The 26,172-nt window shown below is 41.4% G+C and overlaps 1 protein-coding gene across 4 annotated transcripts in view; it reads left to right on the top strand.

Moving 5' to 3' along the window:
* Window positions 1-26,172, top strand: part of LOC103181598 (annexin A11) — a 35,026-nt gene that overhangs the window by 5,884 nt on the left and 2,970 nt on the right. The window contains exons 1-14 of one of the 4 annotated variants that reach the window (XM_007898224.2): window positions 3,845-3,942; window positions 6,110-6,174; window positions 6,449-6,564; window positions 7,857-8,363; window positions 9,136-9,237; window positions 12,050-12,137; window positions 13,470-13,564; window positions 14,523-14,636; window positions 15,326-15,416; window positions 18,603-18,682; window positions 19,494-19,550; window positions 20,917-21,010; window positions 21,715-21,810; window positions 25,957-26,015. In XM_007898224.2, the coding sequence (XP_007896415.1) occupies window positions 6,123-6,174; window positions 6,449-6,564; window positions 7,857-8,363; window positions 9,136-9,237; window positions 12,050-12,137; window positions 13,470-13,564; window positions 14,523-14,636; window positions 15,326-15,416; window positions 18,603-18,682; window positions 19,494-19,550; window positions 20,917-21,010; window positions 21,715-21,810; window positions 25,957-26,015 (1,551 nt within the window). In that variant the 5' untranslated portion in view covers window positions 3,845-3,942; window positions 6,110-6,122. Of the gene's footprint in view, window positions 1-3,844; window positions 3,943-6,109; window positions 6,175-6,448; window positions 6,565-7,856; window positions 8,364-9,135; window positions 9,238-12,049; window positions 12,138-13,469; window positions 13,565-14,522; window positions 14,637-15,325; window positions 15,417-18,602; window positions 18,683-19,493; window positions 19,551-20,916; window positions 21,011-21,714; window positions 21,811-25,956; window positions 26,016-26,172 lie in introns of those variants that run through there. The other 3 variants (XM_007898214.2, XM_007898229.2, XM_007898236.2) reach the window with 3 other exon arrangements.

Genomic DNA, 26,172 nt, shown 5'->3' on the forward strand with positions numbered 1-26,172 from the left:
CTGTGCTTTCAGCCACTATCAGAACTGCTTTCAGAACACTCCCCTTCAATCCCTCCGCCTTGCCCCTTCCTTGCCCATCTTCCTCTTCGACCGTGTTTATTTTCACGGCCCCCCTTCCACCCACCCCTGGCTCGGCATCAGGCTCTGCCACTGTGAAGTGCTCTGAGATGCTCCCCTGCAGGGTGATGTGTTTTATAAATGCAAGTTGTTTTTTGTTGTTTTTCCTTGTTTATGAGTGCAGTATGGGGCTTTTTGTTTCAAGTTTGTTTCTTTGACTGCTTTGTAAAACTTGTTCACTGAGACAGATCCAGAAATATTGGTGACCTTTACACCAATAAAATGATGCACATTGACACCATCCCTGAATATCCTTATCTCTTTTTTATTCTTTTCTTCCTTCCCATTGTTATGCATTGTTTTGGGGGTTATTTGTGTGCGTAGCAATTGAACAAAGTCTGCGGTTAATATTGTTCCTCTGTTGAAAACGTGAAACTACAGCTGTGCATATAAGAGTCAGACTCCCCAGGCAGGCATTAAGTCATTTACTACCAAAAACCTACCCACGCTTTCATTAAGAAACAATGGAGGCGAGAAAAAATGCTCTAACCGAGGGCACTGTGACATTGTATTTTCATTTTACTCCTGTCATTGTATTCAGCACAAGAAGTATAAACACATGTCCGCTCTGTCATACTCAAATCCAACATTTAATACACTGTTTTTCCTGGGCGAGGGGTAATTTTTATGCTAGAAAACTAGCACCATTCTAAGCAGTACTACAACAACAAGATGACATTTGTATAGCGCCTTTCACGTCAGGAGGACTACATGACTAGACTTGCCTGGACTAGATGAAAAAGATAAATATTAACATTTGTTTTTTGCTTTGCAGTTAATCCATTTTTTAAAATCTTATTGGAGTGCTACCCTCTTATCTTCTGTCTATAAAACTTGTTTTGCTCGGTCCCTGCAATATCAACATAAGCGGGTAGGACTCGACAATTCAAGAAAGAAGGCAAGGAACTGAGGAGAAAAATAGAATTTAAACATGGCTGAAAACTTTGAGACTACATGGTGTGTGGTCAAGGTGGGCAAGGAAGAGAAGCTAAAAACATAGGCTTTTCTCATGAACAAAACACAAAATACTGCAGATGCTGGAATCTGAAACAAAAACAGAGAGAGCTGGGAAAACTCAGCAGGTCAGGCAGCATCTATGGAGAAAGGCTTTTCTCATGACTCTGACTCAATGACAGATATCTGAAGCACATGCTTTTGTACGAATGTGGATAAATTAATACAATTGTTATTTGTCTCTGTTTTGTGACTTCCAAGTTCAAAAAATCAGCATTGAAAAGGGAAAAAAGAACAATAATGATCGATATTATTGAATTAGTTTCTATTGATCCTCTGTATTGTACAGTTTATACAGAGTTTTGGGACTTCTTGGTGATGAAAGAAACTGTTTGTGTTCAGTACCAGATTAGCCCATATATATATAGTTCTATAATAATAGCTCAGTTCATCATAAGTTTTTGCTGCCTTTTTCTTTAATTTATACAAATGATTGTTTGAAATGAATCTATTGCTTCACAGTTTGGATGGGTTTTGAAAGTAGGAGGGAGCAAGGAGGACAGATTTTGGAAGGGAGCGCCAGAGATTATGTACAAAGTGTTTGAAAGCTCACCCACCAATGGCTTTTATTGCGTCCAGCTTGTGTTCGTTTTAGCGACGTTATCCTATAAATAGTGAGACACGTGGGTCAGGAAAGCCCCAGACTTCTGCCCTAGTGCTAGGTTTAGCTTAACTGGGTTGGAAGTGAATCTGACCCACCATAGGGTGGAAGGGCGAGAAAAAAATGCAGAAAGTTCACTGAATTTAACTGAAAATTCTCCCTTAGTTTATGCAATTTGCTGTTTTACTCCTTGAATATAGAGGGTGACTAAAAAGTCATATATACCGTATTATCCCCCAAAAATCATAATTTCTTTAAGACTGATTAGACATTGTAATGGCATCATGACTTTTTGGTCACCCTTTACATTGTGGGGAAGAGGGTTGGTTTATTTGCAACAGCCCTTAATTTCCTCTTAATCTTCTGGGTGTTGCACAATTCAGATACTGAATCTAGCTGCTCAGCAGCAACAAACTGTCCTTATATAACCCCTTTCAAATACTGTAGAACATTTCAAAGTGATTTACAGGGAAGAGGTGAGAAATAGAAGTGGATAGAAAGTGGAGGAGGAGAGAGAAATGGGTTAAGGTTAGGGTCAAACACGGTCAAAAAGGTTTTTAGATGAGTTTTGGAAGCCGGGAGGAGGGATTTTGAAAGCGAGTTCCAAAGAGCATGGACAAAATGCCTGAAAGCTCACTCACCAATTGCAAAACTGATGTATTATTTGGATTACTTCCTGTGTGGACAGAGAATGAGATCCCCGGATCATGATCTGCGTAACTTGGAGTATTAAATTATTGGGTTGACATTGAAACGGCACATACAGTTAGTGCAATTTACATATCTAGCCCATTGTCAGTTACTCCAGAATATAAATATGACCTTGGAACTTTCTTTTTCACTGCAGCCTGGGAGAATTGTTCCCAGGCTGCTGTGAAAATCGTTTGCAAGCTGTTTACTAAGGAAATTATCTATCTCCAAACTAATTTGACAGATTTCAGACTGAACATGTGTAGAAAACTGGGGCTACACTTCTCTCGTCTCCTTTCAGATGTTGCAATAAATGAAACTCATGCATTAAGTTCACTGCATTAACTGAGCGTCTTGAGCTGATTAAAAGGATCACTTTTTTTNAAACTAAGCAAAAATGAACCACTGTAATTGATGCCAAAATTGCTGAACAATTTTCCATTCCATTCCACACAACTCCGCAACGAGTGGAAACTCTTAACAGATTGAGTCATTGATGGAAGTGGAAATGTTGGACAATTCCGCATTCAGTTGGCAAACTAACTCCTGCTAAGTAATCGCAGGGGCTGGATGTCTATATGACTATGTGAGAGACTTTACAAGGCTTACTTTCTAAGCTTAAACAAATTATCTGTTTTTAACAGTAAACTAGACTTTTTCTTTTAAGATTAAAAATAGCTTATGTTTCCTCCTGTGGAATTAGTGCTTGCTCAGTAGCAGGTGGGATTGTAGAACTGATGTATTAATACTGTATACTCAATGCTGCAATACTGGTACTGAGGGAAGCTTGTGCCTATAGTTGGCACTTGAGAAATGTACAGTGCAGACTGTCTGCAGCATTGTGACAACATATTCCCTTTTGGATCCCAGTGCAAAGGGGCCTCACTGAGCGCTTCGCTGAGAAGATCTCACTAACCCTGCATTCCTTCATGATTTGACCACAAACTCCAAACATAATACAGCTGTAGCACTGGAATTGGCCATTGCTACATTTCTGTTTTAACTTTAAACCATTGTTTCTGAACTGATCTCCCCCTCTCTAGTATGAACAGGAAGAGTTTTTAGCACATAAGCATTGTGAAGCATTGAGTCCTAGGTGCAGGCACACAACTTACTGAAGGCTTTGCACCGATAATCCTTTCTCGTGTGTGAGACTAACTGGCACTTGGAGATAATGGGGGGAGGGGGGGGTGAAAATATATTTTTAATGAGTGCGTGAGTAATCCATTAATTTAGCAACAGCTGATCATTATAGAAGATACGTTTAGTGAAAGGAACAATAAAGAGGTGCTGAGGATTACATGTACTGATCACGAGTAGTAATAATAATAATAATGAGACTAATATAGCAGACGATTGTCAGCCATGACACTGGGAGGAACTCCCTGCTGACTCGTACTGAAGTAGTGATGAGCACATGACAGACCCAGGAAGTCAGAGGAAAGGCAGAAGTTAAACAGTTTCCAGATGTGAAAGTTCAGATTTGGCATTTTGCGGATCTACTTTGTGAGAGGACCCAGGTTTGAAATCTACTTTACTTTCAGACCTCTCAACTTTGTGATAAGGCGCTATATCAAATACAAGGATTATTATTATTATTACTGAAAATTTCATTTGAACTGGTTTCTTTCTTTACCTTTGCTGTGTATCACTGTGTGTGTGTGTGTATTAACAAAATATTGTTACTAAAAGCCAGTTTCTTTAATGTGGAAAACCAAAATGTTTTTGGTTTCTTGCTGCCAAGGAATATTTGCTGGGAGCAAACGTGTCTTGGAAACGTAATGCAGGAAAAAGAGAGCTTATCAGCTCCATGATCTCTAAACTGCTTACATTCATTTTGGCACAGTTTGAGTTGCTTTTCAGTTCATCTGACTGCATTGCTGATAGGCTGAATGTTGGTTGATCTGAGCATTTCATATTCATTGTTAGTATCCCTTGAGACTGGACAGAACATTAAACTCAGTTGCATCTGTTTTGTATTAATGATTGACTGACTGACTCCAAGCATAGCAGGGCTTACAGCTGTATGAGGGAGGGGAGCAAGTAACAGATTCAGGCCTGGAGAGAAACGCACTTAGTGCTCAGAGAATAATAAAATGCTAACGTAACCTTATTGTACAAATCTTTTAAAAAATGAAAGCACCCTCAATTCTAATGTCATGTGTTTTCATCAGTTGCTGTGAGTAATTGCTTGTGGTAAGCAGATTCATGTAAATTAATGCATATTATAACAAGAAGCTGCAAATGTGTGCACAATGAAGCGGCGTTTGTTGGACTAGGTGCGGAAGGGAGAGCATTTGATCCTTTCCTGGGGGTTTGCAGGTTCACAGTAAAGCAAAAGCTAGGTCAATGCTAGACTTCATCTCAAACGTAACTAATTAAAAGTTGATGTTTACTCCAAATTTCTATTGCTCGGTGAGGACAGATTTGGATTGCTGACACCTTTGAAGGAGTTTCCTTCACAAGGACATTGAATTGTTGGAGAGGTAGATGAATGCACAACGCTAAGTATGAGGCTGAGCTATGAAGACTGCAGAGCGGATCTGTTTTTATTTGAACAGTGAGGATTGATTAATTTCCTGAAGTTCTTTTGCTTAATTATCTTTTGGGCATTAGGGATTATTGATGCCGAAATGTCCCCTCCTGTCCCCCGTGAATGACGTAGACATTTTTGTTGTCTGCGGAAGGCTTTGATCGCCTAAATGGTGTTTTTCTTATTCTGTGGCATTTTTGATATTTTGATATTCTTGTTTGTTCATGCTGATGTCTTGTGTTTCCTGTTAACCCGTGTCATCTGGTCTCTGACTCAATTGACAACCACATGAATTTCCAATGCATTGTATTTAGCATAAAATTGTTATGGCAGCAGTCCATTCATTGCTTGTTTACCAGAAGTCCCTTTGTTATATGTTAGTTTGGTGCAAAACTACCTGGTGCAAAGGCTGCAATAAGGTTAATTCTGGCAATGTTCCAGTTTCTCTGGGTATAAGGTAAGCCTTGGGGCTTTGAATTTTTAAACTCTATTCCAGTTCACACTGGAATATTCAGGGTCCTGGTCACCAGCCTGACATTGATTCTGAATTATCAAAGAAAGCTACAGTAACTCTTTTGTGAATGTCAAATGTTTTCCAACCATATCAAGCGTGAAATTACCCCTGTGTGGGCACGTGTACGTCCATATATGTGCATGCGACCGTACGCATATATAATATATACATGTGTACATGTGTTTGTGTGTATAAGAGTGTGCTATATTTACATATATCGAGGGTCGCTTGTGGTTTTCAGTATATCTGACCTAATGCTGACCCTGTGCTGTTGAGTGACTTATCTAGAGTAGGGGGGTCTCCAACTGGTCGATTGAGATGGCAAGAAATGGCCCACTGGACACTCGCACCAGGCCAGTCTACACCAAATCAATACCTTGTTTGCAGTAGCTACCGAGCTACGATACCCACAGTGTAGGCATAAAGGAAGAAGAATTCAATAAAGAAAAATGTATTTGGTTGTCTGACCAAAAAGGTGGGCCACCAGAGCCTCCTATCTAATCGTTTCCTCACACGTAATAGTCCTCTGAGATGTTTTCATCTGGTTCTTTCAAGTTTTGGTTTCTTCTGGTTGCTGAATATCACTGCATCTTAGAGCAGATTTGTATTAATTACAAAGGGTATTTTTGTTCTCTTTCAGATTTTAAAAAAACATGAGCTACCCCGGCTACCCCTCAGCACCAGGAGGATACCCTCAAGCCCCAGGTACTGTGACTATTTTACTTAATGCTTTTCATTTAATGATCTGATACACACACTGATTGTACCAACAGACAAATCAAATTGAGAGGTGCCCTTCATTGTTGAGTTTGCATTTGTTTCTTTATCGGAATTAAAGATTTGGGTTTTATTCTCAAACTGGGATGCATATTTAGAATTCTGCCATGTTGGCATTTTGTATTTTTTTTTAATCTTTCAGTACCTGTACAAGTTTTCTCTGGATCCAAGAATTTTTTTTTTGCTTTTTGCTCATTTTCAGGTGGCAATGCCTGGGGTGGCTATCCTACAGGAAATCCTGCAATCCCTCAAACCCTTGGATTGGAAGCCTTTGCAAATGCACATCAACAGTTTAACCCCAATTTGATAACAGGAATGGTAAGCAGCCGCTGTGAAGCTAACTTGTGGGGTGTCTCTTGCTGGAATTCTGATAGTGGCTGAACAAATACCTTTTAAAGCTACAGTAACAGCAACATTTTGTGACCCTGATAAACCAATGCATCAGTTCCAATCTTCTTCCTTGCAAGAGTGTGCAGCTTTAGTGAATATTATTTGGGGTCCTTTGGTTCTGTACACTCAGTGAGTTGGCTGATTGGATACTTCTTTCAGCAGGAGTAAGGGAGTATAGGACAAGTCAACTCTTTTTTTCTCACCTGTCTCCGAATGTGTCTGTGAAATGGGTCACCCGCCTGCTACCTTGGGTCAGGAGTAGGAAGTGGCAAGATTGGTTCTACGTTGATTCTTTTGTTTTTTTAAAAAAAAAGCTTATCTGCACAAGCCTTATTGAAAGTCCTACCCTGGAAACAATGCGCAACGTCTAGATGCTTAAACAGATAGAGAAAATAAACCAGAAACATACTTTCAGATATAGCAAGGCAGCAGTTCAACAAGAATAAATTACATTTGTATAGCGCCTTTCACGTTGTCAGGATGTCCAAAGTGCTAGACAGTCAAGAATGTGCCCCTGAGCTGGGAGTTGGGATCAGGAGGGGTGGAGAGCAGGGATAGTGGGGGTAGGAGTGTGACCAAAGGTGCCGTCTAAGGGAATGGTCTTGAGATGGGCCTTGAAGGAGGCAAGGAAGTGAGGTGAAGGGACTGTGGGTTGCAGTTCGAAAGGTGGCACAGAAATGCTAAAGGTCCAACTGCTGATGATGGGGTGGGCAGCGTGGGGCAAGTGGAGTAGACCACAGAGCCGAGGGAGATCATGTTTACTTTGTGAAGGGCAATATTAGGCCAGTTACCAGAAAATATTTATTTTTGCAGAGTAGTTGGAATGAGTGATCGGGTTGGTTGAAGCTCTGACTCTGGATCCGTTCAGCACCTTGGGATGTCCTCCCGAGGTGAAATGCGCTATATAAATGCAATTTGGTGGTGGTGGTGTTTAAGAACAACTTGATGTTGTAACTGGGGTTAGGGGGCAGGAAGGTAGATTGGTGTTTTGAAAGGATAAAAACAAATGAGCAAAATAGCTTTTTTTTTCCATCTAAACCTCTTGTGATTTAGAACAGCCGCATAATCAAATGTACAGTTATAAATGTGAGAAATTTAAACGTATCTAATTATTTTTTCGATTAACTCTGTTAAATTTTTAAAGTACAAGAAAATCAAAATACTCTTTCATCAAATCAAATAGCCTGAATGTTGATGTTTATATTCTGTCATTGATGCAGGTTCACGACTTGACTAACTCATTTCCCGGCATGTACCCTCCTGGAGGATTTGGGGCACCTCCATATGGGACTTATCCACAAGCTCCAGGAAGTCAGCCTGGTGTACCTGCAAACCATCAAGGCTACCCTGGCTCAACCCCAGGTTACCCATCAGGCCCCCCTCAAGGTTACCCATCAGGGCCCCCTCAAGGTTACCCATCAGGGCCCCCTCAAGGTTACCCATCAGGGCCCCCTCAAGGTTACCCATCGGGCCCCACTCAAGGTTACCCATCGGGCCCCACTCAAGGTTACCCATCGGGTTCCGCTCAAGGTTACCCATCGGGTCCCGCTCAAGGTTACCAATCGGGTCCCGCTCAAGGTTACCCATCCGGCCCCACGCAAGGTTACTCATCGGGTCCCGCTCAAGGTTACCCAACAGGCCCCACTCAATCTTACTCATCAGGCCCTTCTCCAAGTTACCCAACAAACACGGGCTCAACTGTTACCCGTTCCCAAGTTCCATCAAAGGTAAGGAAGATAGCTCGATGTACGAATTAGAGTAATCTTTTAGCAAATATGCGTCAACTACTTACTGCTCAAAAGTAAAATGTCAAAAATAGTTTACATATAAACAGCAACTAATAGACTTAGACTCCAGAAATGATCCACACACATCACAACTAATTGAGCAGAAAGATGGGTTTGGTGCATAGATGGGTTTGGAAGTTTGGAAGCTGTTGGGTAGTGTAGGTTTGGGGACTGTTGGGTGGTAAACAATTAGGGGAGCAAGCATTTGCGCACATGTGTGCGGGAATTGTCTTGTGTCAACATGATGACGGTAATCACTGGCTGGTGTGTAGGTTCAGAAAAAAACCTGTGTCTCAGAACTGAGATTTGCTCTGTCTATTTGTTCCTCCTACCGTGATTGTAGAGAGGGATAAAGTCACTGCTTTTTAAGTCTTTGAAGCATTAAAGGGAAAATATATTATTGCTCAATAATATGATTTGATTATTGATTAATCTGTGACCTTACAACAACTATTATCGTCCAACTTTTCAAAAAATACTTCGCACCTATCTTTCTTTCTCAATGCACTAAACTGTAAATGAACTGACTTGCTACCTACAAACTACGTGAAATAACAAGGAGAGAGACTATCGTAGTGATTTGCTTAATGAGGATCATTGCTAAATATTGTACTGTAAATCACTAACATGCTACATGAACAGCGGAGGTTTGAGTGTGGGAAGCATTCATTTTGGCCTGTTAAAAAAATTTCTTTGGATGTTTTATGCCCAGGTTGACTCAGAATATTATGACCAAGTTGGCTCAGAATATTATGACCAAGTTGGCACAGGATTTGAAGAGAGCTTTAGTGACATGCTTTCTGAGATTTTTCAGGTAACTGCATGAGAGTGTGGTTTGTGACGTGCTGAGGGAATGCCCCATTGAAGAGGATGCCCTGATTTATTCCTATGGGCGTATCAGTAAAGCAAATCCATGCTAGTTCCATTTTTTCTCATCAAATTGACAGGTGGGAAGCCCATAGCAATGAGTTTCTGGAGTTAGGTTTTGTGGTGGAAGGGATTCTCTACCCTTTAGACAATAGCATAACACTGGTTCACCACAGTGCCACCCAGAGTGAAAGGCATGGAGGTGAGCAGTCTGTGTGAGAATCAAAGTTCAATCTAAATAAACCTTGTAATTTTCAAACCCCCTAATCCAGGAGAGAATGTTCTGCTGCACATTATTGAAGGGTGTTTGTGTGCAAGGAACATTGAATTTGCAGCTGAAATGGATTTGGATTCCATTGGCCTAAAATCCTTGTCTTCAATTTGATTTTCATTTCATTTGGGTGGTTAGCGAGTGGGGTGGGGGCAGGATCTCTGAATTCATAGTTCAAATCATCAAAACTGCATTCAACAAATGCCTTCAGAGCTTATCCCTGTTGCGACAGAAGATGAGCCACTTGACTTTTAGGAGAGAATTTTTTTGGGTTGGGGGCGGTAAGGGGGGAAAACAATAATGTGTGCAGGTATTAGATCAGTTCAGAACTGCTTCTTCCTGGCTTTCTCTCTTTTCTTTTTGCTCCACATTCCCCATTGCTGGACATTACTTTTATTGGAAAACGCAGGGTGATGAGTTGATATTGCTTGTTATTGTAGCGCAATTTGCCATTTGGTTCCCTGTTGTACTACTATATCTTGGCTTCCTGTGGTGTTCCTATGTGCGACTTTGGTTTTGGGGCCAATTTTTTTTTTAAAAGCATCATTTCATCTTATTGCTGAATTCACTGTGTATAATGCTGTTCCTCTGCATGGATTGTGGGGGATTCCAGTAAAAAAACTGGATGTTGATTGATGGCATCTAATGAGCTTATCTATGATTCTTGTTGAAATGTTCAAAAGCTTGCAATCAGAATAAGTAAAAACAAAGAAGTTTACAGAGGAAGGAGACAAAATTGGCAAGGCAATTAAAAAGTTTTTTTTAAAAAATAATTAATCGGGTCTGTTTCCAAAGATATTGTTCAGTGAACAATGGAATGTTAATCTAAGCTCAAGAGTCTGCATTCTGATCCGTTTCCTGTTGTAGTCTAATACTCAAAGAATCAGAGTCTCTATAAAATTGGCAAACTCTCTGCAACTTCAATTAATTGACTGTAAATCTTGTGCTATGAACGAACATGTTATCACAAGAATTCTACAGAAAGGCTCCCTTTAATCTCGAGTACAGAAAGCTACTGGCTGTGATTACAGGTGAACAGTATGATTGTGAACTTATTAACGCTATGCAAAATTTGAACAAAATTGAATGAGCATGCAGTGTGAGCTGTGTGGTGGAATCAGCTCAGTGAATTCATAATCAGGATTAGTTTGTTGTTTCTGGCTTGGGTTTGTGACAAGTGAAGCTGTGCCGCAGATGTCAAGATATTCCAGAATTAACCGACCTAGTCAATTAATCCTTCGACTACATGTGAACTAGAGCATTGTTTGTTGACCCATTTGTTGCCTATATTTAAAGCAGTCAACAACGAACATGACATTTTGATGCCTCTGCATAATTAGTGCTGTGGGCACTTTTGTATTTGTATAAACATAGCACTTCTGTTTCTCTTTCAGTTTTTGCATTCCTTACACATATACAAGCCGTGGTTCACAAATGCTGGGCAGGGTTTTCATCTTTAGGGTCTGTGTTTCTCAATACAATATTTCATTTTAAAACCCCACAAGTTGTGTCAGAAATGGGAGTGTCTGTGGCTGCCTTGCTGATCACAAAGGTCCTGGCCTGGTTAGTAGCTTTGATCAACAGAAGATCTCATGCACCAAACTGGAGTTGCACATCCTTATGCTGTAATAATGTGTGTTCATGATTGATGGTAAGACAAAGTAATGACTGGGCAAGTTTGAGATTTAGTGCTTTAATCAGCAACATGCTGTGGAGACATCAGCACTCAGTGTCATCATCATTTCACATCATTGGGGAGGACAAGTTTGCAGGGCTGTGGGAAGAGAGCGGGAGAGTGGGATCGATTTGGATACCTCTTTTAAACGAGCTGGCATAGACCCGATGGGCTGAATGTCCTCCTTCTGTGCTGTATGATTCTAAGATATAATTGTCTGAATACCTACCTCTCAGTGGTGGGAGTGAATGGTGGCTGGCAGGAAGGCACTGATGTATGAGAGAAAATGAATTAACTTGCGTTACTATCTGTTGTTATTTGTGGCATGGTTTGGTTTTAGTTATTTGTCGATGTATACATGAAAGAGAGACAAGGGTATAGAGGGATATGGGAGAGGGCATTTGAACATGTAAAGTATAAACACCGTCACAGACTAGTTTGGGTAAATGGCCTGTTTCTGTGTTGTAACAGTCTATGTGACTGTATGTTGGTTACAGAAATAACTGATTGACAGCTGCTCGAATACCACTATACCCACAAAGCTTTACATCGTGCCCATTCAAAATCTTTATAGGCCTCCCATTCAAATGCATTGGGAGGAAAATGCAAATTAATAAAGGAAACTGAATTAATTCACAAAATGGGTTCCAAGTTCAACACAGTGTTGATTGAACAAACCGAGGTTCTTTTGAATATCACATGAAGTTAATGATATTCTGGGTAAATGTAAAGGTCTGGTGAAGAGGTAAGTTTCTTGTGCTTTGAACTCCATGCCCGACAGACCCAAGATCTTTAATATTTTCTGTTGTTCAGCCTGTGAACAGAGGCAGTGTGAGGGAGGCTGCAGGATTTGATGCGCTGAGAGATGCTGAAGCCCTGAGGAAAGCTATGAAGGGTTTTGGTGAGTGAATTTAACTTAATTAGTGGATTGAGTGGGAGGGGAGGGGGTGACGGGTTTTTTCACTGCTGTCTGTCTTGTCTGTTCCTCGGCCCATCTGTGAACTATAGTGGAGATGCATAAGGAAACATGATGGGGTGGCATCTCATTCTTCTGGAGTCATTTGGGAACATAAGAGCCCTGAAAAACAATTCACTACTGGGACATTTCCAAGCAGATAACTGAGAACCCTAATACTATCTTTGCATCGGTCCCCAAACTAAATTTCAAGGTCCAATACACAAAAGCTGCAACATATTGCAAGAGCACATACAGATAAGGCAATTAAAACAAATTCACAGTAAGTTTTGCTACTTCATTCTTTCTAGGGTGTGATGCAACAAAAATAATGACGAACTTTAAAAAAACTTTTTAAAAAATCTCAAATATTAGCAGATCTAACTTCTCCAAAATTGGATTTATCACTGCATGTGTTTCTTTACATTGGGATGTAATGTAAAAGCACTTGCCCTGTTCACAGCTGGTGACATTTCAAATGAACACGGGTTGAATGGTCTGTGGGTCCTGTTTGCACAATTATAAACCATAATTATACTGTTTTGTAAGACTGTTCTGCTGCGGGCATTGCAGGCGAGCCTATTCTTGTTCCCGTCCAACACCTGCAGTTGTGCATTTCCAGTCATTGGATAGGATCCGAAATGTAATACACTTAGTAACTTTCCTTTCCTGGCCCAGCCTGATGTTGCTGAGGCCAATTTTAGCAGTGCCCGTGTAGATAACTAGCTCACAGCATGGGTGTAGATACCTACGGGTGTCGTGGTTCAGTTTCACTTCAGGCAATCTCTTGCACTGAGCTATCAGGAGAGCAGTCTGTGTGTTTTATAACATTTCAAAATAAACCAAATAAAGTCATAATCCCAACACTTGCAAGCATTTGCATACAACTTGTCGTCTGCTTTTCCTCTTTAATTGCAGATTTAGATTTATCTTCTTCGATTTTGAGTTCCTTCAGTATAAATAGTGAAAGGTACTCAAGATACTTAAGACAGAATTATGGTCTTGGGTTGAATGTAGTTGTTGTGAATAATACCCCACAGATCTCACAATATTGCAGTGACATTTTATTACAGAATGCAGATTGGTTAGCTATATTTTCAGGGATGTTATTATTTCAGTTGCTGTTTTGACTTGAAGCAAAGCCAGTTCTGTAATGTAGGATCTGTGGAATTGTCAGGTTATTTCTGATTGATTTGATCCTCCTGTCCCTTGAAATTGAGTCTCGTAAAATATTAAAGTAATTGTTCTGATCTGTGTGTGTCTCTCTCCTATGTATAGGTACCGATGAGCAAGCTATCACTGATGTTCTTGCAAATCGATCAAATAAGCAAAGACAGCAGATTACGTTGTCCTTCAAAACAGCTTATGGAAAGGTGAGCGTTGCATTCTAGCAGAGATACAGTCATACCTGGAAGCTCCTCCATGGAGTTATCTGCCTCAATCCTCTTTCCTTGCCTTCTTTCCCCTTTATTCAAGTGATTATCAATTCTCTTTTAATTGACAACATCCATTTAAAAAAAATAACAATTTACATTTATAATCAATCCCTTTCTCGTCAGGATGATCTCATGAGGCGCTTCCATGGGTTAACCTCCCATTTAAGGGTCTGTTACAATTGGGAACTTTCCTTAGATTTAAACAATGCACACAATTGGCGCAAGCAAACCATATCCCTTATGAACAACAAATCTTTTTACGCTAAACAGCTGATGTGCTGGGCTACAATATGCAACACTTTTAACAGGATTATTTACCAAGAACACAGGAAGAACATCATGCTGACTTGTAGCATGTCCAGTCTGACACAAAAATAATAATTACATTTGGTAGAGTACCTCTCACATCAGGAAGACCTCTCAAAGTGCTTTGCAGTATTTACTGTAAAATGGTATGATTGTGTATTTTGTGGGCGGACTCTCGTTGAAGCAGAGTTCCCATGGGTTGTCCTGACCTACTTTGTGTTATTGGATGGGTCGACACTCAGATTCCTGGGGAAATTCTTAAATGTGTGGCAATCTGAAGGCAAGGCTGCTCATTTCTTTACCCGTTTTCTGCTTCTACAACAACAGGCAAAGGAGAAAGATTTGGTCACCTGATAAAGCCCTAAGAAATTAAGTCTTGCTTCTATTGCTTGGCTTGGAGTGATTATAGTGTCAGTATGGTATACAGTTGCTGTATCATTATATCATAAAAATCTGTTGCAGTCACCACCATATTTGTTGCTGAATATTTGGGATTTGTTTTTTTTTAATTGTGGATGGGTGAGATTTAATGGGCCAAAGGGCCCTCTTTCATCGGAACCAATCGTGTGATTCTTTCTTCCTGCCACAGGACTTGGTGAAAGAGCTGAAGTCTGAACTATCGGGTAACTTTGAGAAAGCCGTTCTGTCCCTGATTAAGCCATCACTACTTTATGATGCAACTGAATTGAAAGATGCAATAAAGGTGAGTAATGGGCTGAGTGCTGGCATCAAAACACAGATCTACTGCAGGGACTGTAAATCTGCTTTACTTCTGGAGTTGCTCATGTTCCTGTGGAATAAGTTAGACCTATGTTTGATTGACTGGAAACCCTCTGAACATTTTATGACCACAGCCAAAGGGATAGATTTAGTGCTTCCAGTTCCATGCATAGCTAGTTTCTAAAGGAAGTAACTGGTAATGTCAGTCACACCTGACTTTAAAATATTTTCGACAATGTATAAAAAATTCTTCAGGATAATAGTACGTTTTTTATGCACATTTTGGGTTTCTAAGCATTTTTCTCTGTCTTTCTCTCTCCATTTCCCATGAGTTTGATTTTGTGCTGGTTTTAGATTTATTGATGGACTTGGTGTCAGTACCCGTCATTGATCTATCCCTCCTTCATATCTTTGTATCTCTAGCTGATAGAAAAACGATCATAGTTTAGATCTCCGAACTGGCTCTGTACGTCTCCAGTTTCACTGGAGAAAAGCCATGTTAAATTGAGAAGTCCCAGACCAAGAAATTCTGACAGAGGGCCTAGGCTCCACATATAACAGTTTGACCAATTTAAAATCTCTTAACAAGTTTCCTCTTATCTCTATAAAGTATTTTTTCTGAAAAAAACCCAGGAATTGCTGGTGTGTTACTTTTTTTTGTGTTTCCTGCAGGGTGCTGGCACTGATGAACAGTGTCTCATTGAGATCCTTGCATCCCGTTCCAATGCAGAAATCCATGAGATCAACCGGATATACAAAGCAGGTGAAATACTTCCCCATTTCCAGACTAACCTCTCTTATCTCGCCGATGTTCCTATAGATTGGTAGTGTCCACCTGTATTTTCTGGCAAGGTTTCAGACTATCCCTATTTTTCTGCAGGGGTGGTTAGCATTCACTCACATTTCTTCAGATAAGCTTATTTTAGAGGGACAGCATTAGCACAGGCAGTTTGCTGTATTTGCATTTATCAGATTTGTGACAAATTCAGTATAAAAGCAAAGTGGCAAAGTTTGTACAGCAGCCTCTCTTGCTGTTAAACCTTTCTTGGTTAGGAAGTCCCTGGTGTATACTGAGTGGTGGGGTGGAGGTAGAGTTACCCTAGGTTAGGAAATAAAAAATGTTGCTATACTTTCAGATATACGATCTGATGAATCAGTCCTGGGAAGTATGGACAACGGTTGATATTGCATAGAGCTTGGCTGTAAAATTCTCTTATCTTCCCCCCCCCCCACCCAAGTGAACTTGAACTCAGAAGAGGAAGGGAGGAAATTGGAGAGGGAACAAACCATTTTTAATATGTACCGTATGTGGTATGGGAGTCTGAGGTTATTTCCTCCTTCCTGCCTGACTACTCCGTAATACATGAACCTTTGAGGAATCAATTTTGTTTACATGAAGAGGTTTGAAACTCTGGTTTCCTGATGGATTCTCTGACCACTGTAATCCAGTGCTTCAGTAATACCATTGAGCTTCAGCTGGGGGTTGCATTCTTTTAGATATACTTACTTTGGAATACTTTCAATGATGGTACAGAAATCCATTGAGTGGCATCTGTGTAACTGGCTTCCAATGCACACATTGATGTGTGTACACAAACTGTCTTCAGCGAAACAGTCTGCTGTCCTCCCACTCGTGTTTGCTCAATCGCTAAAACCAGACTGTTTCCAATGACAACAGCGATGTCTTGTTCACTTCCACTTCCTGATCTCCAAGTGAAACTATATCGTCAGCAGCTGAATTTGTGATCACAAAGAGGCTCCTGATCAGAGGTTTAGAAAACTAATTTTATTTTTAGGCTGTGACCTATTTAGGGCCAAAGAGATGGGACCATAATGGTCTTCCAGTCTCGTCACTTTGGTGCCAAACCTTATAGGTCGGATATTCATCCGGTGATCAGATTAGATTATGTTGTGAGCAAAGGTTTCCAATGCCAACTGCGAGGAGATGCTGGACATCCGTCTGCTCCCTCCCTGTCACCCCCTCCCACCCCATACCCTACCCATACCTCGTTCCACACCTTCGAACCTGTCTCTCAACACCACTCTAACCTGCATGAAACTGACCATCTGCTCCTTCGATCCCATCCCAATCCCTCTCCTTACCTCCCAGCTCCACCTCCTTGGCCCTTTACTCACAGACATCTGTCCACTGGTACTGTTCCCACTGCATTAAAAATGGCTGTCATCACTCCTGTACTTAAGAAACCCTCCCTGGACCTCTCTCTGCTCTCAAACTACTGCCCCATCTCCAACCTCCCTTTCCTCTCCAAGGTGCTGGAATGAGTTGTTGCTTCCCAGCTTTGCTCCTTCCTCTCCCGCCAATCCCTCCAATCGGGTTTCTGTGGCGCTCACAGCACAGAAACAGCCCTGGTCAAAGTGACAGATGACGTTCTGTTCATCTGTGACCAGAGCTCCCTCTGCCTCCTCGTTCTCCTTGACCTCTCTGATGCCTTCGATACCGTCGACTACTCTAACCTCATCCACTGTCTCTTCTCTCAGCTCAACCTTCACGGCTCTTTCCCTGACTAGTTCAAATCATACCTCTCACATAGCCTCAACTTCACCTCCACAAACTGTTTCTCCTCTAGCCCCCGCACCATCTCATGCAGCGTTCCTCAGGGCTCTGTCCTTGGTCCCCTCCTCTTCAATACCTATATGCTCCCCCTTGGTGACATCATCCACAGACATGGGGTCAACTTCCATATGTATGCAGATGACACCCAACTGTGCCTCTTTGCCTCCACCCTTGACTCCAGGACCACTGCTGTCCTGATAGAATGTCTGTCAGACATCAAGTCCTGGATGAGAGCTAATTTTCTTCAGTTGAATGTCAACAAGACCGAGGCTCTCCTGATTGGCTCCCATCAGCGACTCCTCACATCAGGCGCTGATAGCATCACCATCCATGGTTGCACACTCCACCTTACTAAGCCAGTCTGGAATCTTGGCGTCTTGTTTGACCCTCAACTATCCTTTCTAACCCACATCTGTGCCATGACCCACTCTGCCTTTCCCCACCTCCACAACATCACCCGACTCCACCACTGTCTCACACCGCAGGCTGCCGAAACCCTCATACAGGCTTTCATTACATCGAGGCTTGACTTTGCAAACTACTGGCTTGTCGGCTTCACCAACTCCTCCTTCCATAGGCTGCAGATCAACCAGAACTCTGCAGCCCATATCCTCTCCTGCACCAGGCTCCATGACCCTATCATCCCCATCCTCACCCACTCCACTGGCTTCCCATTACACAGAGGATACAGTTCAAGATCTTGGTCCTCACCTTTAAGCCCTGCATGGTCTTGCTCCCCCCTACCTCTGTGACCTCCTAACGCCTCACAATCCTGCTTGCTTCCTCCACTCAGTGGGCTCCAGCCTGCTTCACGTCCCCCACCTCGCTTGCCCCACTGTGCCCCCACCCTCTGGAACTCTATCCCGCAGTCCCTCCGCCTCACCCCTTGTCTCCTTCAAGACCTATCTCAAGATCTTCCTCTTTGCCTGTGCTATCGATCACCCTACTGTCCTCCACCCTCCCCAATCCCGACTCCCAGCTCGGGTCCAAAACTCTGACTGTCCAGCACCTTGGGACATCCTCCCGATGTGAAAGGCCCTATACAAATGTAATTTTGCTGTTGTTTATTCCATCCTCTATTGAACATGGTGAATAGTCTTGTGGTACAGTGGAAACCTTGTCTTATGTGACTCATTCATATTTGAGTCGAGACAGAGAGTTTCAGTAGGGCCTCACCCTACTGTAGAGGTGGTCATAGCTGAACCCAACCCCATCTTCTCCCTGCATCTCACGATGTCTGTATCTGGATAGTGATCAATACTGGGATCCAGCTGATTGTGTCTGCATGAAGCATTGTGGCTAACTATATATGTCTGGAATACCGTATGTAAGTGGTTATGTGATGTGACACTTATCAGGTCCTTTGGTTTGCAGAGTTCAAGAAGACATTGGAGGAAGATATCAAGAGCGACACGTCAGGCCACTTTGAGAGGCTGCTTGTCTCCCTTACACAAGTACAGTAATAGTGAAGTGTGCTGAAGCTAATTGGTTCAATCCAATTGTATCTAGAGTCCTTGTGCTCGTGTACACCTCGCTCAGAACTTGTTGTGGTTGAAATTGGCTCTTATGCCGAGTATGGTTAGCACCAGCAGCGCTTAGTGCTTTCCCAATGAGCTATCCTTTATGTATAAGTCTGAACATTGAGGGTCAGGAGGTTGTATGATTATGGGGAGCATCAATCCTGAGTCTGATCTTACCTAACCGCCCACACTTCAGCATCAGCGCTGGGAGTCACTGGATGGTAATTGTATCTGGGAATCATAGTTGACATTCCTCTTTCTACCCTTGTTTACCCCGCCTGAGATTAGCTAATTCAGCACACTCTGGGAATTGAACCTAAAACCTTCTAGAGGGTATGGCTCGGCGCTCCACTGGGCGCTTTAAACCAGTAGAGGAACAGAGCAGTACATTCAAATGACCTTCTTATCTGTCTGAACCAGGCTCTTGAAGGTGTTTATGAGGGGCCTGGGAAGGGCCAGATTGTCCCCTTCATCCTTATCTTGCTACATTATCCTAACTGGATTATTCACTCCCACCGAGGATTATTCGCCTGTTGAGTCATTATGTCCATGAACTTTGAGCCTGTAATTCTAATTCTCTGCCTTTTCTCCATATCCTTTAATATGCTTACTTTATCCTATGATCTTCTGAGGTGGTCTGATGGACAAGTGTTATTAAACCTGGGAAGAGTAGGGATAGGGCACTAGAGAAATGGACGTCATGTGGACAAATAAGTCGTGGTTGTAAATTGTTTTATTTCTTTAGGGTAACCGAGATGAAAGCCAAAATGTGGATATAACTCTTGTTAAAAAGGATGCACAGGTTAGTAAAAAAAATAAGCTGCCATTGTGTACTTGCTTTCCTTTGTCTTACTATGTAGCAAAATGATTGTGCAAGTTTGCACGCTGAGCTTAAAGCAAGAACTTTTTGAGACTCTTGGTAACACCTTTAAGCAGCTGGTGTCCCAAGATAAAAGTTAATAATAATCCTTGCGTTTGATATAGCGCATTATCACATCTTTGAGAGATCTCAAAGAGCTTCACAGAATATACTGTAAAGTTAAGGCCTGATCGTGGATGGCCTTGCTTAAGAGAAGCTGTTTTGAAATGAAACCTTATGGTGCTGCAGTAAAGATGCTTTCGAATCACTGATAGGGTGGAACCACTTGAAACCCTGCCAAGTGACATACTGTTAATTGGCAGCATAGTGCTTAGCAACTTCAGATCTGCTTTAAATCTGTCTCGTTGCAATGCTGCATTTGAGAATAATTTATGAGCTTTGTAATAATAACTATTTTTGTTTGATACTTGAGAGCAATCTGTACTGTAAATAAAAGAATCTGAAATGGAGGAATCAAAAAGTTAATCCAAAGAGCAGTCTGTTACAGAGTGGCGTGATACGCAGGAAGTCTTGTTAATTAAGTTGCCTCAGAGACCTGCAGTCAGACACTCCCTAGTTACTCCCATTGTGTGTGCAGCCAGAGCTTTCCATGCAATGCCTGAAACCTGACACGCACATATTCGGATATACTTGCTTATTTTCACCTAACTTTATTTTAGAAAATTCCTCCTGGCTAATGGTAGAATTTAACGCCCATTAAAGTAACATGTCATAGCATCTAGAATTCGGCAAATTCTTAAATCCAAACTTAATTTTGAAACCATTTTTCTTTAAGGTCTTTTAAGAAAAACAGCTTTAAATTTGAGGCTGAAATTCAACAATTTGCCAGATTCTAGACACCAGAAAATACTAAGTTAATAGGGCACACATAAAGCCAGGTGGAATTTTACTCCATGTATCTTTTATTACGGATATGAAATAGTTCAGCTGAGACACGCAATGTTTGGGAAGAAGTGGTTTGACAAAGTCTTGCTTTGTTTGCAAGCACAGAACGCAATGACGAAAATAGCACTGAGGCATGTACTTTTACTATTTGCGTGTGACGTTATCGTGATGAGCTTAATACGCAGCTGTTCTGTCCCTCTGTCTCACACAAGAAAACAAGTTGAAAACATTTTGAATTCCCCCACAACCCCACATTTGCATACTCCCATTTAAATTCGAATATTCAAGATCGATAGATCTTTTTAAGATAATAGGACTTTTAAATGAAGCAAGTCTCGGCATTCAGTGATCGACTTTTTCTCTCTGAACATGACTGACTTGTATTTTCTTTGCTAACACTCAGGATTTGTACACCGCTGGAGAGGGCCGCATGGGAACAGACGAATCTCGCTTTAATGCCATCCTGTGTGCCAGGAGTAGACCTCACCTGAAAGCAGGTAAAGCAACCTGACAATGTTGTTCATTGCTGCTGTGAAATCGCTGCTAAAGTTGGAGTTTCACTGAACTTAAAATACAAAACACAATTGTGGAAAATTCCCAATTTGGATTTTGATTTGGAAGCCGAGAGAGAACAGTAATTAGCTCAATCTGGTGACTTCCAAAGTTACATAACACACAGACACTCGCAGTTCATATGAAGAATGGTCACTTGGGCAATGATGCTGTGAGAACTGCTGGCACTTGTGGAAACTTACCCCAGTACAAGTTGCTATTTTCAGGAGAATTTTTTTTCCCCTGTTTCTGTTGTGGAAATGTCAGCTGTATATCCTGAAGCTTATTTGCGCAACCTTCATTTTGAATCCTGGACTTTGCTTGGCAAAGCCAATGGGGCTGAAAAGCATGAAGGGAGAGCCCGATCAGCAGCACTACCTATTGATTTATTAAACTGTGACTCCTGCACAACTCTCAGCAGACAGTTCAAGCCTAGCACTGGTAGAACTTGCCAATGGCTTACCTGCCTGCCTGATGGCTTGAGGAAGTAGCCTTGAGGAGACACCCAGAAGGAGGGCAAATGATTGATTGAGACCTCTTCTCTGGAAATCCAGCCAGTACCAGTCTTTAGACAGTTAATTGCGCTTCATAAACCGTGAGCATATAATTTCTTTTTAGCTGTGAGTAAATGTTCTCATTTCTGTTTCAGTGTTTGAGGAGTATCGTCAGATCTGTAAACATGACATTGAGAAAAGCATCTGCCGTGAGATGTCTGGAAACCTGGAGAGGGGCATGGTGGCAGTGGGTGAGATATGCTTCTTAACGTTTCTCATACTTTGAGGAGTGTTCCTATTGAATGCTCTCACTTGTGTAATTTTGATTGAATCTCAGTCTTTGCAGGAATCTCATGAGCTGGAGCCCAGGAAGAGTATTTGATTTTTACTTGCGACTGAAGTCTTCTTTAAAATCAAAATTGATCCATTTGACATAATTTTAGAATATGAATGTGTGTGTGAGAAAGAGAGAGAGAGAGACCAAGGGAGGGCCACAGATGGATGTATACAGAAAGCTGACAGAAATATGTTGGCATGTCATGTGTAGACCCCGGGTAATGGTGTTTCCTCGTGTTTCCTTTTCTGATGCTGTCTGGATTTTCAGTCGTGATCCGGTAGAGTTGGGTACAGTTGTCTTTCTAATTGTCGTCGCTTGTGTGTTTATTTTGTGTCTGTGTGCCTGGCAACTTTAAAAGGCATATTGTCTTCATGGAAAAGTACATGATCAGCCGTTGGCTTCACTTGCAGGTGGCATTCATCTCCCTGTCCATCTTCAAAACAAAGGGGACGAAATGATGCTTCAGCTGCATATAGCGTTAGTCAGACCCCATCTGGAGACTGCGTTCAGTTTTGGTACCACACCTCAGGAAAGATATATTGGCCCAGAAGGGGTGCAGCACAGGCTCACCAGAATGTTACTAGATCTAAAATGGGACAACTTACAAGGAAAGACTGCGTAAACTTGGATTGTATTCCCTTGAGTTTAGAAGGTTGAGGGGTGATTTGATTCAGGTATTTAAAATGATAAAGGGATTTGATAGGATAGATATGGAGAAGCTATTTCCTCTGCTGGGGGAATCCAGAACAAGAGGGTGTAGTGTTAAAAATTTGAACCTGGCCATTTAAGAGTGAAATCAAGAAGCATTTTTTCACTCAAAGGGTGGTAGAAATCTGGAATTCTCTCCCCCGAAAGGCCATGGATGCTGGATCCATCCACACAGTCAAGAAAGAGATTGATAGATTTTTGGTAGGTCGGAGTATTAAGGGATATGGGGAGAAAGCGGGAAATTGGAATTTAATTAAATTGCAGAACAGGCTCAAAGGGCTGAACGGGCTCTGCCTGTTCCTATGTTCAAATGCTTTTCCATGAAACAGTAGCCCTTTAATATTCCAGTAGGTGTGCCTAGTGTGGTTTTCAACCCTTTTGATTTATTGTTTGAAGTGGATTCATGGTGTACTCCAGTTTATCTGCTCAGAGCCGCATGGTTATCCAGTGTGCTGCTCCACCACAATAATAATAATAATCCCTGCAAAACAAAACAATAATAAATTGGTCATTTTCAATCCACGACTGTTTGTGGGACACTGCTGTGCGCAATTGGCTGCCGCGTTTCGCCCACAAATATACAGTCAATTCACTTTACAGTCTATTCTGTGAAGCGCTTTGAGATGTCGAGAAGACGTGAAAAGCGCTATATCAAATTCAAGGATTATTATTATTATGATGCGACTCATGAATTGTCATTCCACGTCTGAATTTAATTATCTCCATCAAATGTTTTTAACAGAACATGTCCTTAGTTAACCTGTGGCTAGATTTTGAAATCTGTGTTTGTAGTTTTTTAAAAAAAAAATCTTTTTCATATACAGTATTTCTTTACCCCTCTTACTACTTTTCTGCTTTCCTGGAATTATGTTTTCTCCTGCTGCTGTGGCACAGTTGTCAGACCACCCACTGTACCTCTTATGTGATGCTTAGCTGGCAATCCCATCACTGTGGCAGCACAGCTAAGTCTGAGCTTGTCCACATATGTCTACTCCCAGCAGGGGCAGCAAGTTAGCAATCGGGAGTGATAACCTGCCTGCTTTTTCCCCAGGGCCAGAGAAGTTTTGTAAAGAGCTCCCTTTCACTCTCACATTCTTAAATTCTGAGGCAAAATGATTTTACAGGTTCAGATTGATGGAAATGATGATGTCTTTTGTAAACTCAGCGTAGACCAGAGACTGAAACTGGACCTGGAATCTTATGCTCTGGCTGGCTCAGCTATTCACGGAAGAAACTCAGAGTTGTCAGTGTCCTCCATCTCTGTGCATTGGAACATAATGTGTCTGTTTCCCCTCAACTTGGCCAGTTTTAAATGGATGAAAGTAAGCTCATAGCATTGAGCTTTCTGTACCCCAGGCCTGCAGAAGGCTCTGCTCATCAGTGTGCACTTGTGACCAGTCCCTGTGCTCAGATTGACTAGATGGCTCATTGGTAGACAACCATCCCCTCACCCAAAAGAAACAATGGAACATGCAGCACATCACATGGGTCATACGGTCGCCACCTGTTACCCTGCACACGTACACATGAGTACATCATGCGTGTGGAGCGGGCAGACATCCTCTCCAGGATAATCTTTACCACCCAGGAGTCAGCCACTCGTTGTTCAAAATAATAGGGTTTTTATATTATTTACCCCGATCTGGAGAAAATTTGGAAAACTCCAGGAATATGTTTTTTTAGCAATTTTTTTAAAGTCTGAATCCCACGAGCCGATGGGTGAATTGCTAGTCCCCAGCTCCATCTAGTGGCTTGAGACTGGATTTGCTTCTAGCTGGAGTGATCTTGATTTTGAACTGTAATCGGTTGTTCAGACAAATGAGATCCCAGGCTTGTTTCCTGTTCTATGCAACGTTAGCAGATCTCGGTTGGGATGAGCATTTGAAGTGAATCGTGTGTCCGTTTTTCCAATCTGTGTCCATATATCAGCAAATAGCTGCCACCATGCACATGTGTTCTTGAACTTTGAAAACACAGAATGCAGGCAACCAGTTTTAGGTAAAATAACACACAAAAATGAAATCCCAATTTTTACAACACTTGCAATTTTATATGATTTAAAAAAAGATGGCGATGGGAAGTGACTTCACTTAATTAGTCATTAAAGAGAAGACACTGTAAACCAGAACAGAAGGGAATATTTCTTTTTCCTTCTCGTGGAAGAACGAGGGGCTCCATAAGCATTATTTGTCACCAGACTGCATCATCCTATGGGGTGAATTAGGATCCGTGACTAGTTTGATTGAGCACTAGATTGCCAGTAAAAAAAATAAAACCACAAGCTCCCTATTAGCACTGAACAAGAGAGGACATGTAAATTTCTCCAAAATATGATTGGAAGGAAATGACTGTCTTGGAAGCCAGTCAAATAATCCAGGCCGGCTCTTCAGATTTTAATAAATAAGATGCAGTCTTCAATGGGTCTTTTTATAATGTACATCATTGCCATTTAAGGTTTTTGTCTTTTCCAAGCAGGCTAGCTTAAAGTTGCAGTCAAGGTTTTGATAGAAGAAAGCGATTGTGCAGGGCAGAGAGTTGTATAGGAAGAGAATATAATTGGTGAGCACAAAGTGGCTGAAAATTTATCTACCGAAGGTGGGACGGCGGATGTGAAGATGTACTGTGAGATGCCATGTGGTGTGATTATTTCTTGAGAAGGACATATTCAGCTGGGGGTGACACTGATAATTATCAACATAATCCACATGTGTTGTACATGATAAAGTATTTTTCAGCAGGGAGCCAAACTTGGAGAATTTGAAATTGTATCGCTGGGATCCTGTTTGATTATTGAAATCTGAATGGGAAGGATGTAGTATTTCCTTTCACATTTTGTCCTGGCATCTGCAGGAAAACTAGAATTGTTGATACTTGTAATTTAAATCCGGTTTGGATATAAGGTTAAGTGAAACATTTCTATTCAGTTGTTTGAGATGATTGTGAACTGAATTGGCGGAGATATATGTATATATACACAAGATATATACATATCATATATATATATTTACCCATGTTCTACTATTCCATGGTGTTGTGCTCCATCTTTATATCTATCTGCCCTTGAGCACCAGTTCAGTTTAACCATTTTGTTCTCCTCAACTGTGTGCAAAATCATTCGTGAAGTGTTTTGATGTGTTTGACAATTCTTCACTTCTTCCCAGTGTTAAACTCAATCTCTTGTTATATATTCCATTACTGTTTATAAATGGTCCATAAGATCAGCATTAATTCCATATGAGACACCCCTCACATACAAGTCTCTTCTTGTATTGGTTAAAAAGGAACCATTTGTGAATGTCCTGTGCATAATTTGTTTGCTGGCAACAAATAATATGATATGTTCTATTCACAGTGAAATGTCTCCGGAATACTCCTGCCTTCTTTGCTGAGAGACTCTACAAGTCCATGAAGGTAAAAGCTGACTTGGTGCAGTGTGTTCTGTTACTCTTTTTGGTCAGATGTGGGGTGTGACCAGTAAGTATCTGATCCAAGCTTGAACCCCATCCGAGACTGAAATACAATATACATTTACATAGTGGCTTTTATGTCAGGAGGACATCCTAATCCT

Source organism: Callorhinchus milii, unplaced genomic scaffold (assembly GCF_018977255.1).
Source record: "Callorhinchus milii isolate IMCB2004 unplaced genomic scaffold, IMCB_Cmil_1.0 Scaffold7, whole genome shotgun sequence".
Taxonomy (NCBI): domain Eukaryota; kingdom Metazoa; phylum Chordata; class Chondrichthyes; order Chimaeriformes; family Callorhinchidae; genus Callorhinchus; species Callorhinchus milii.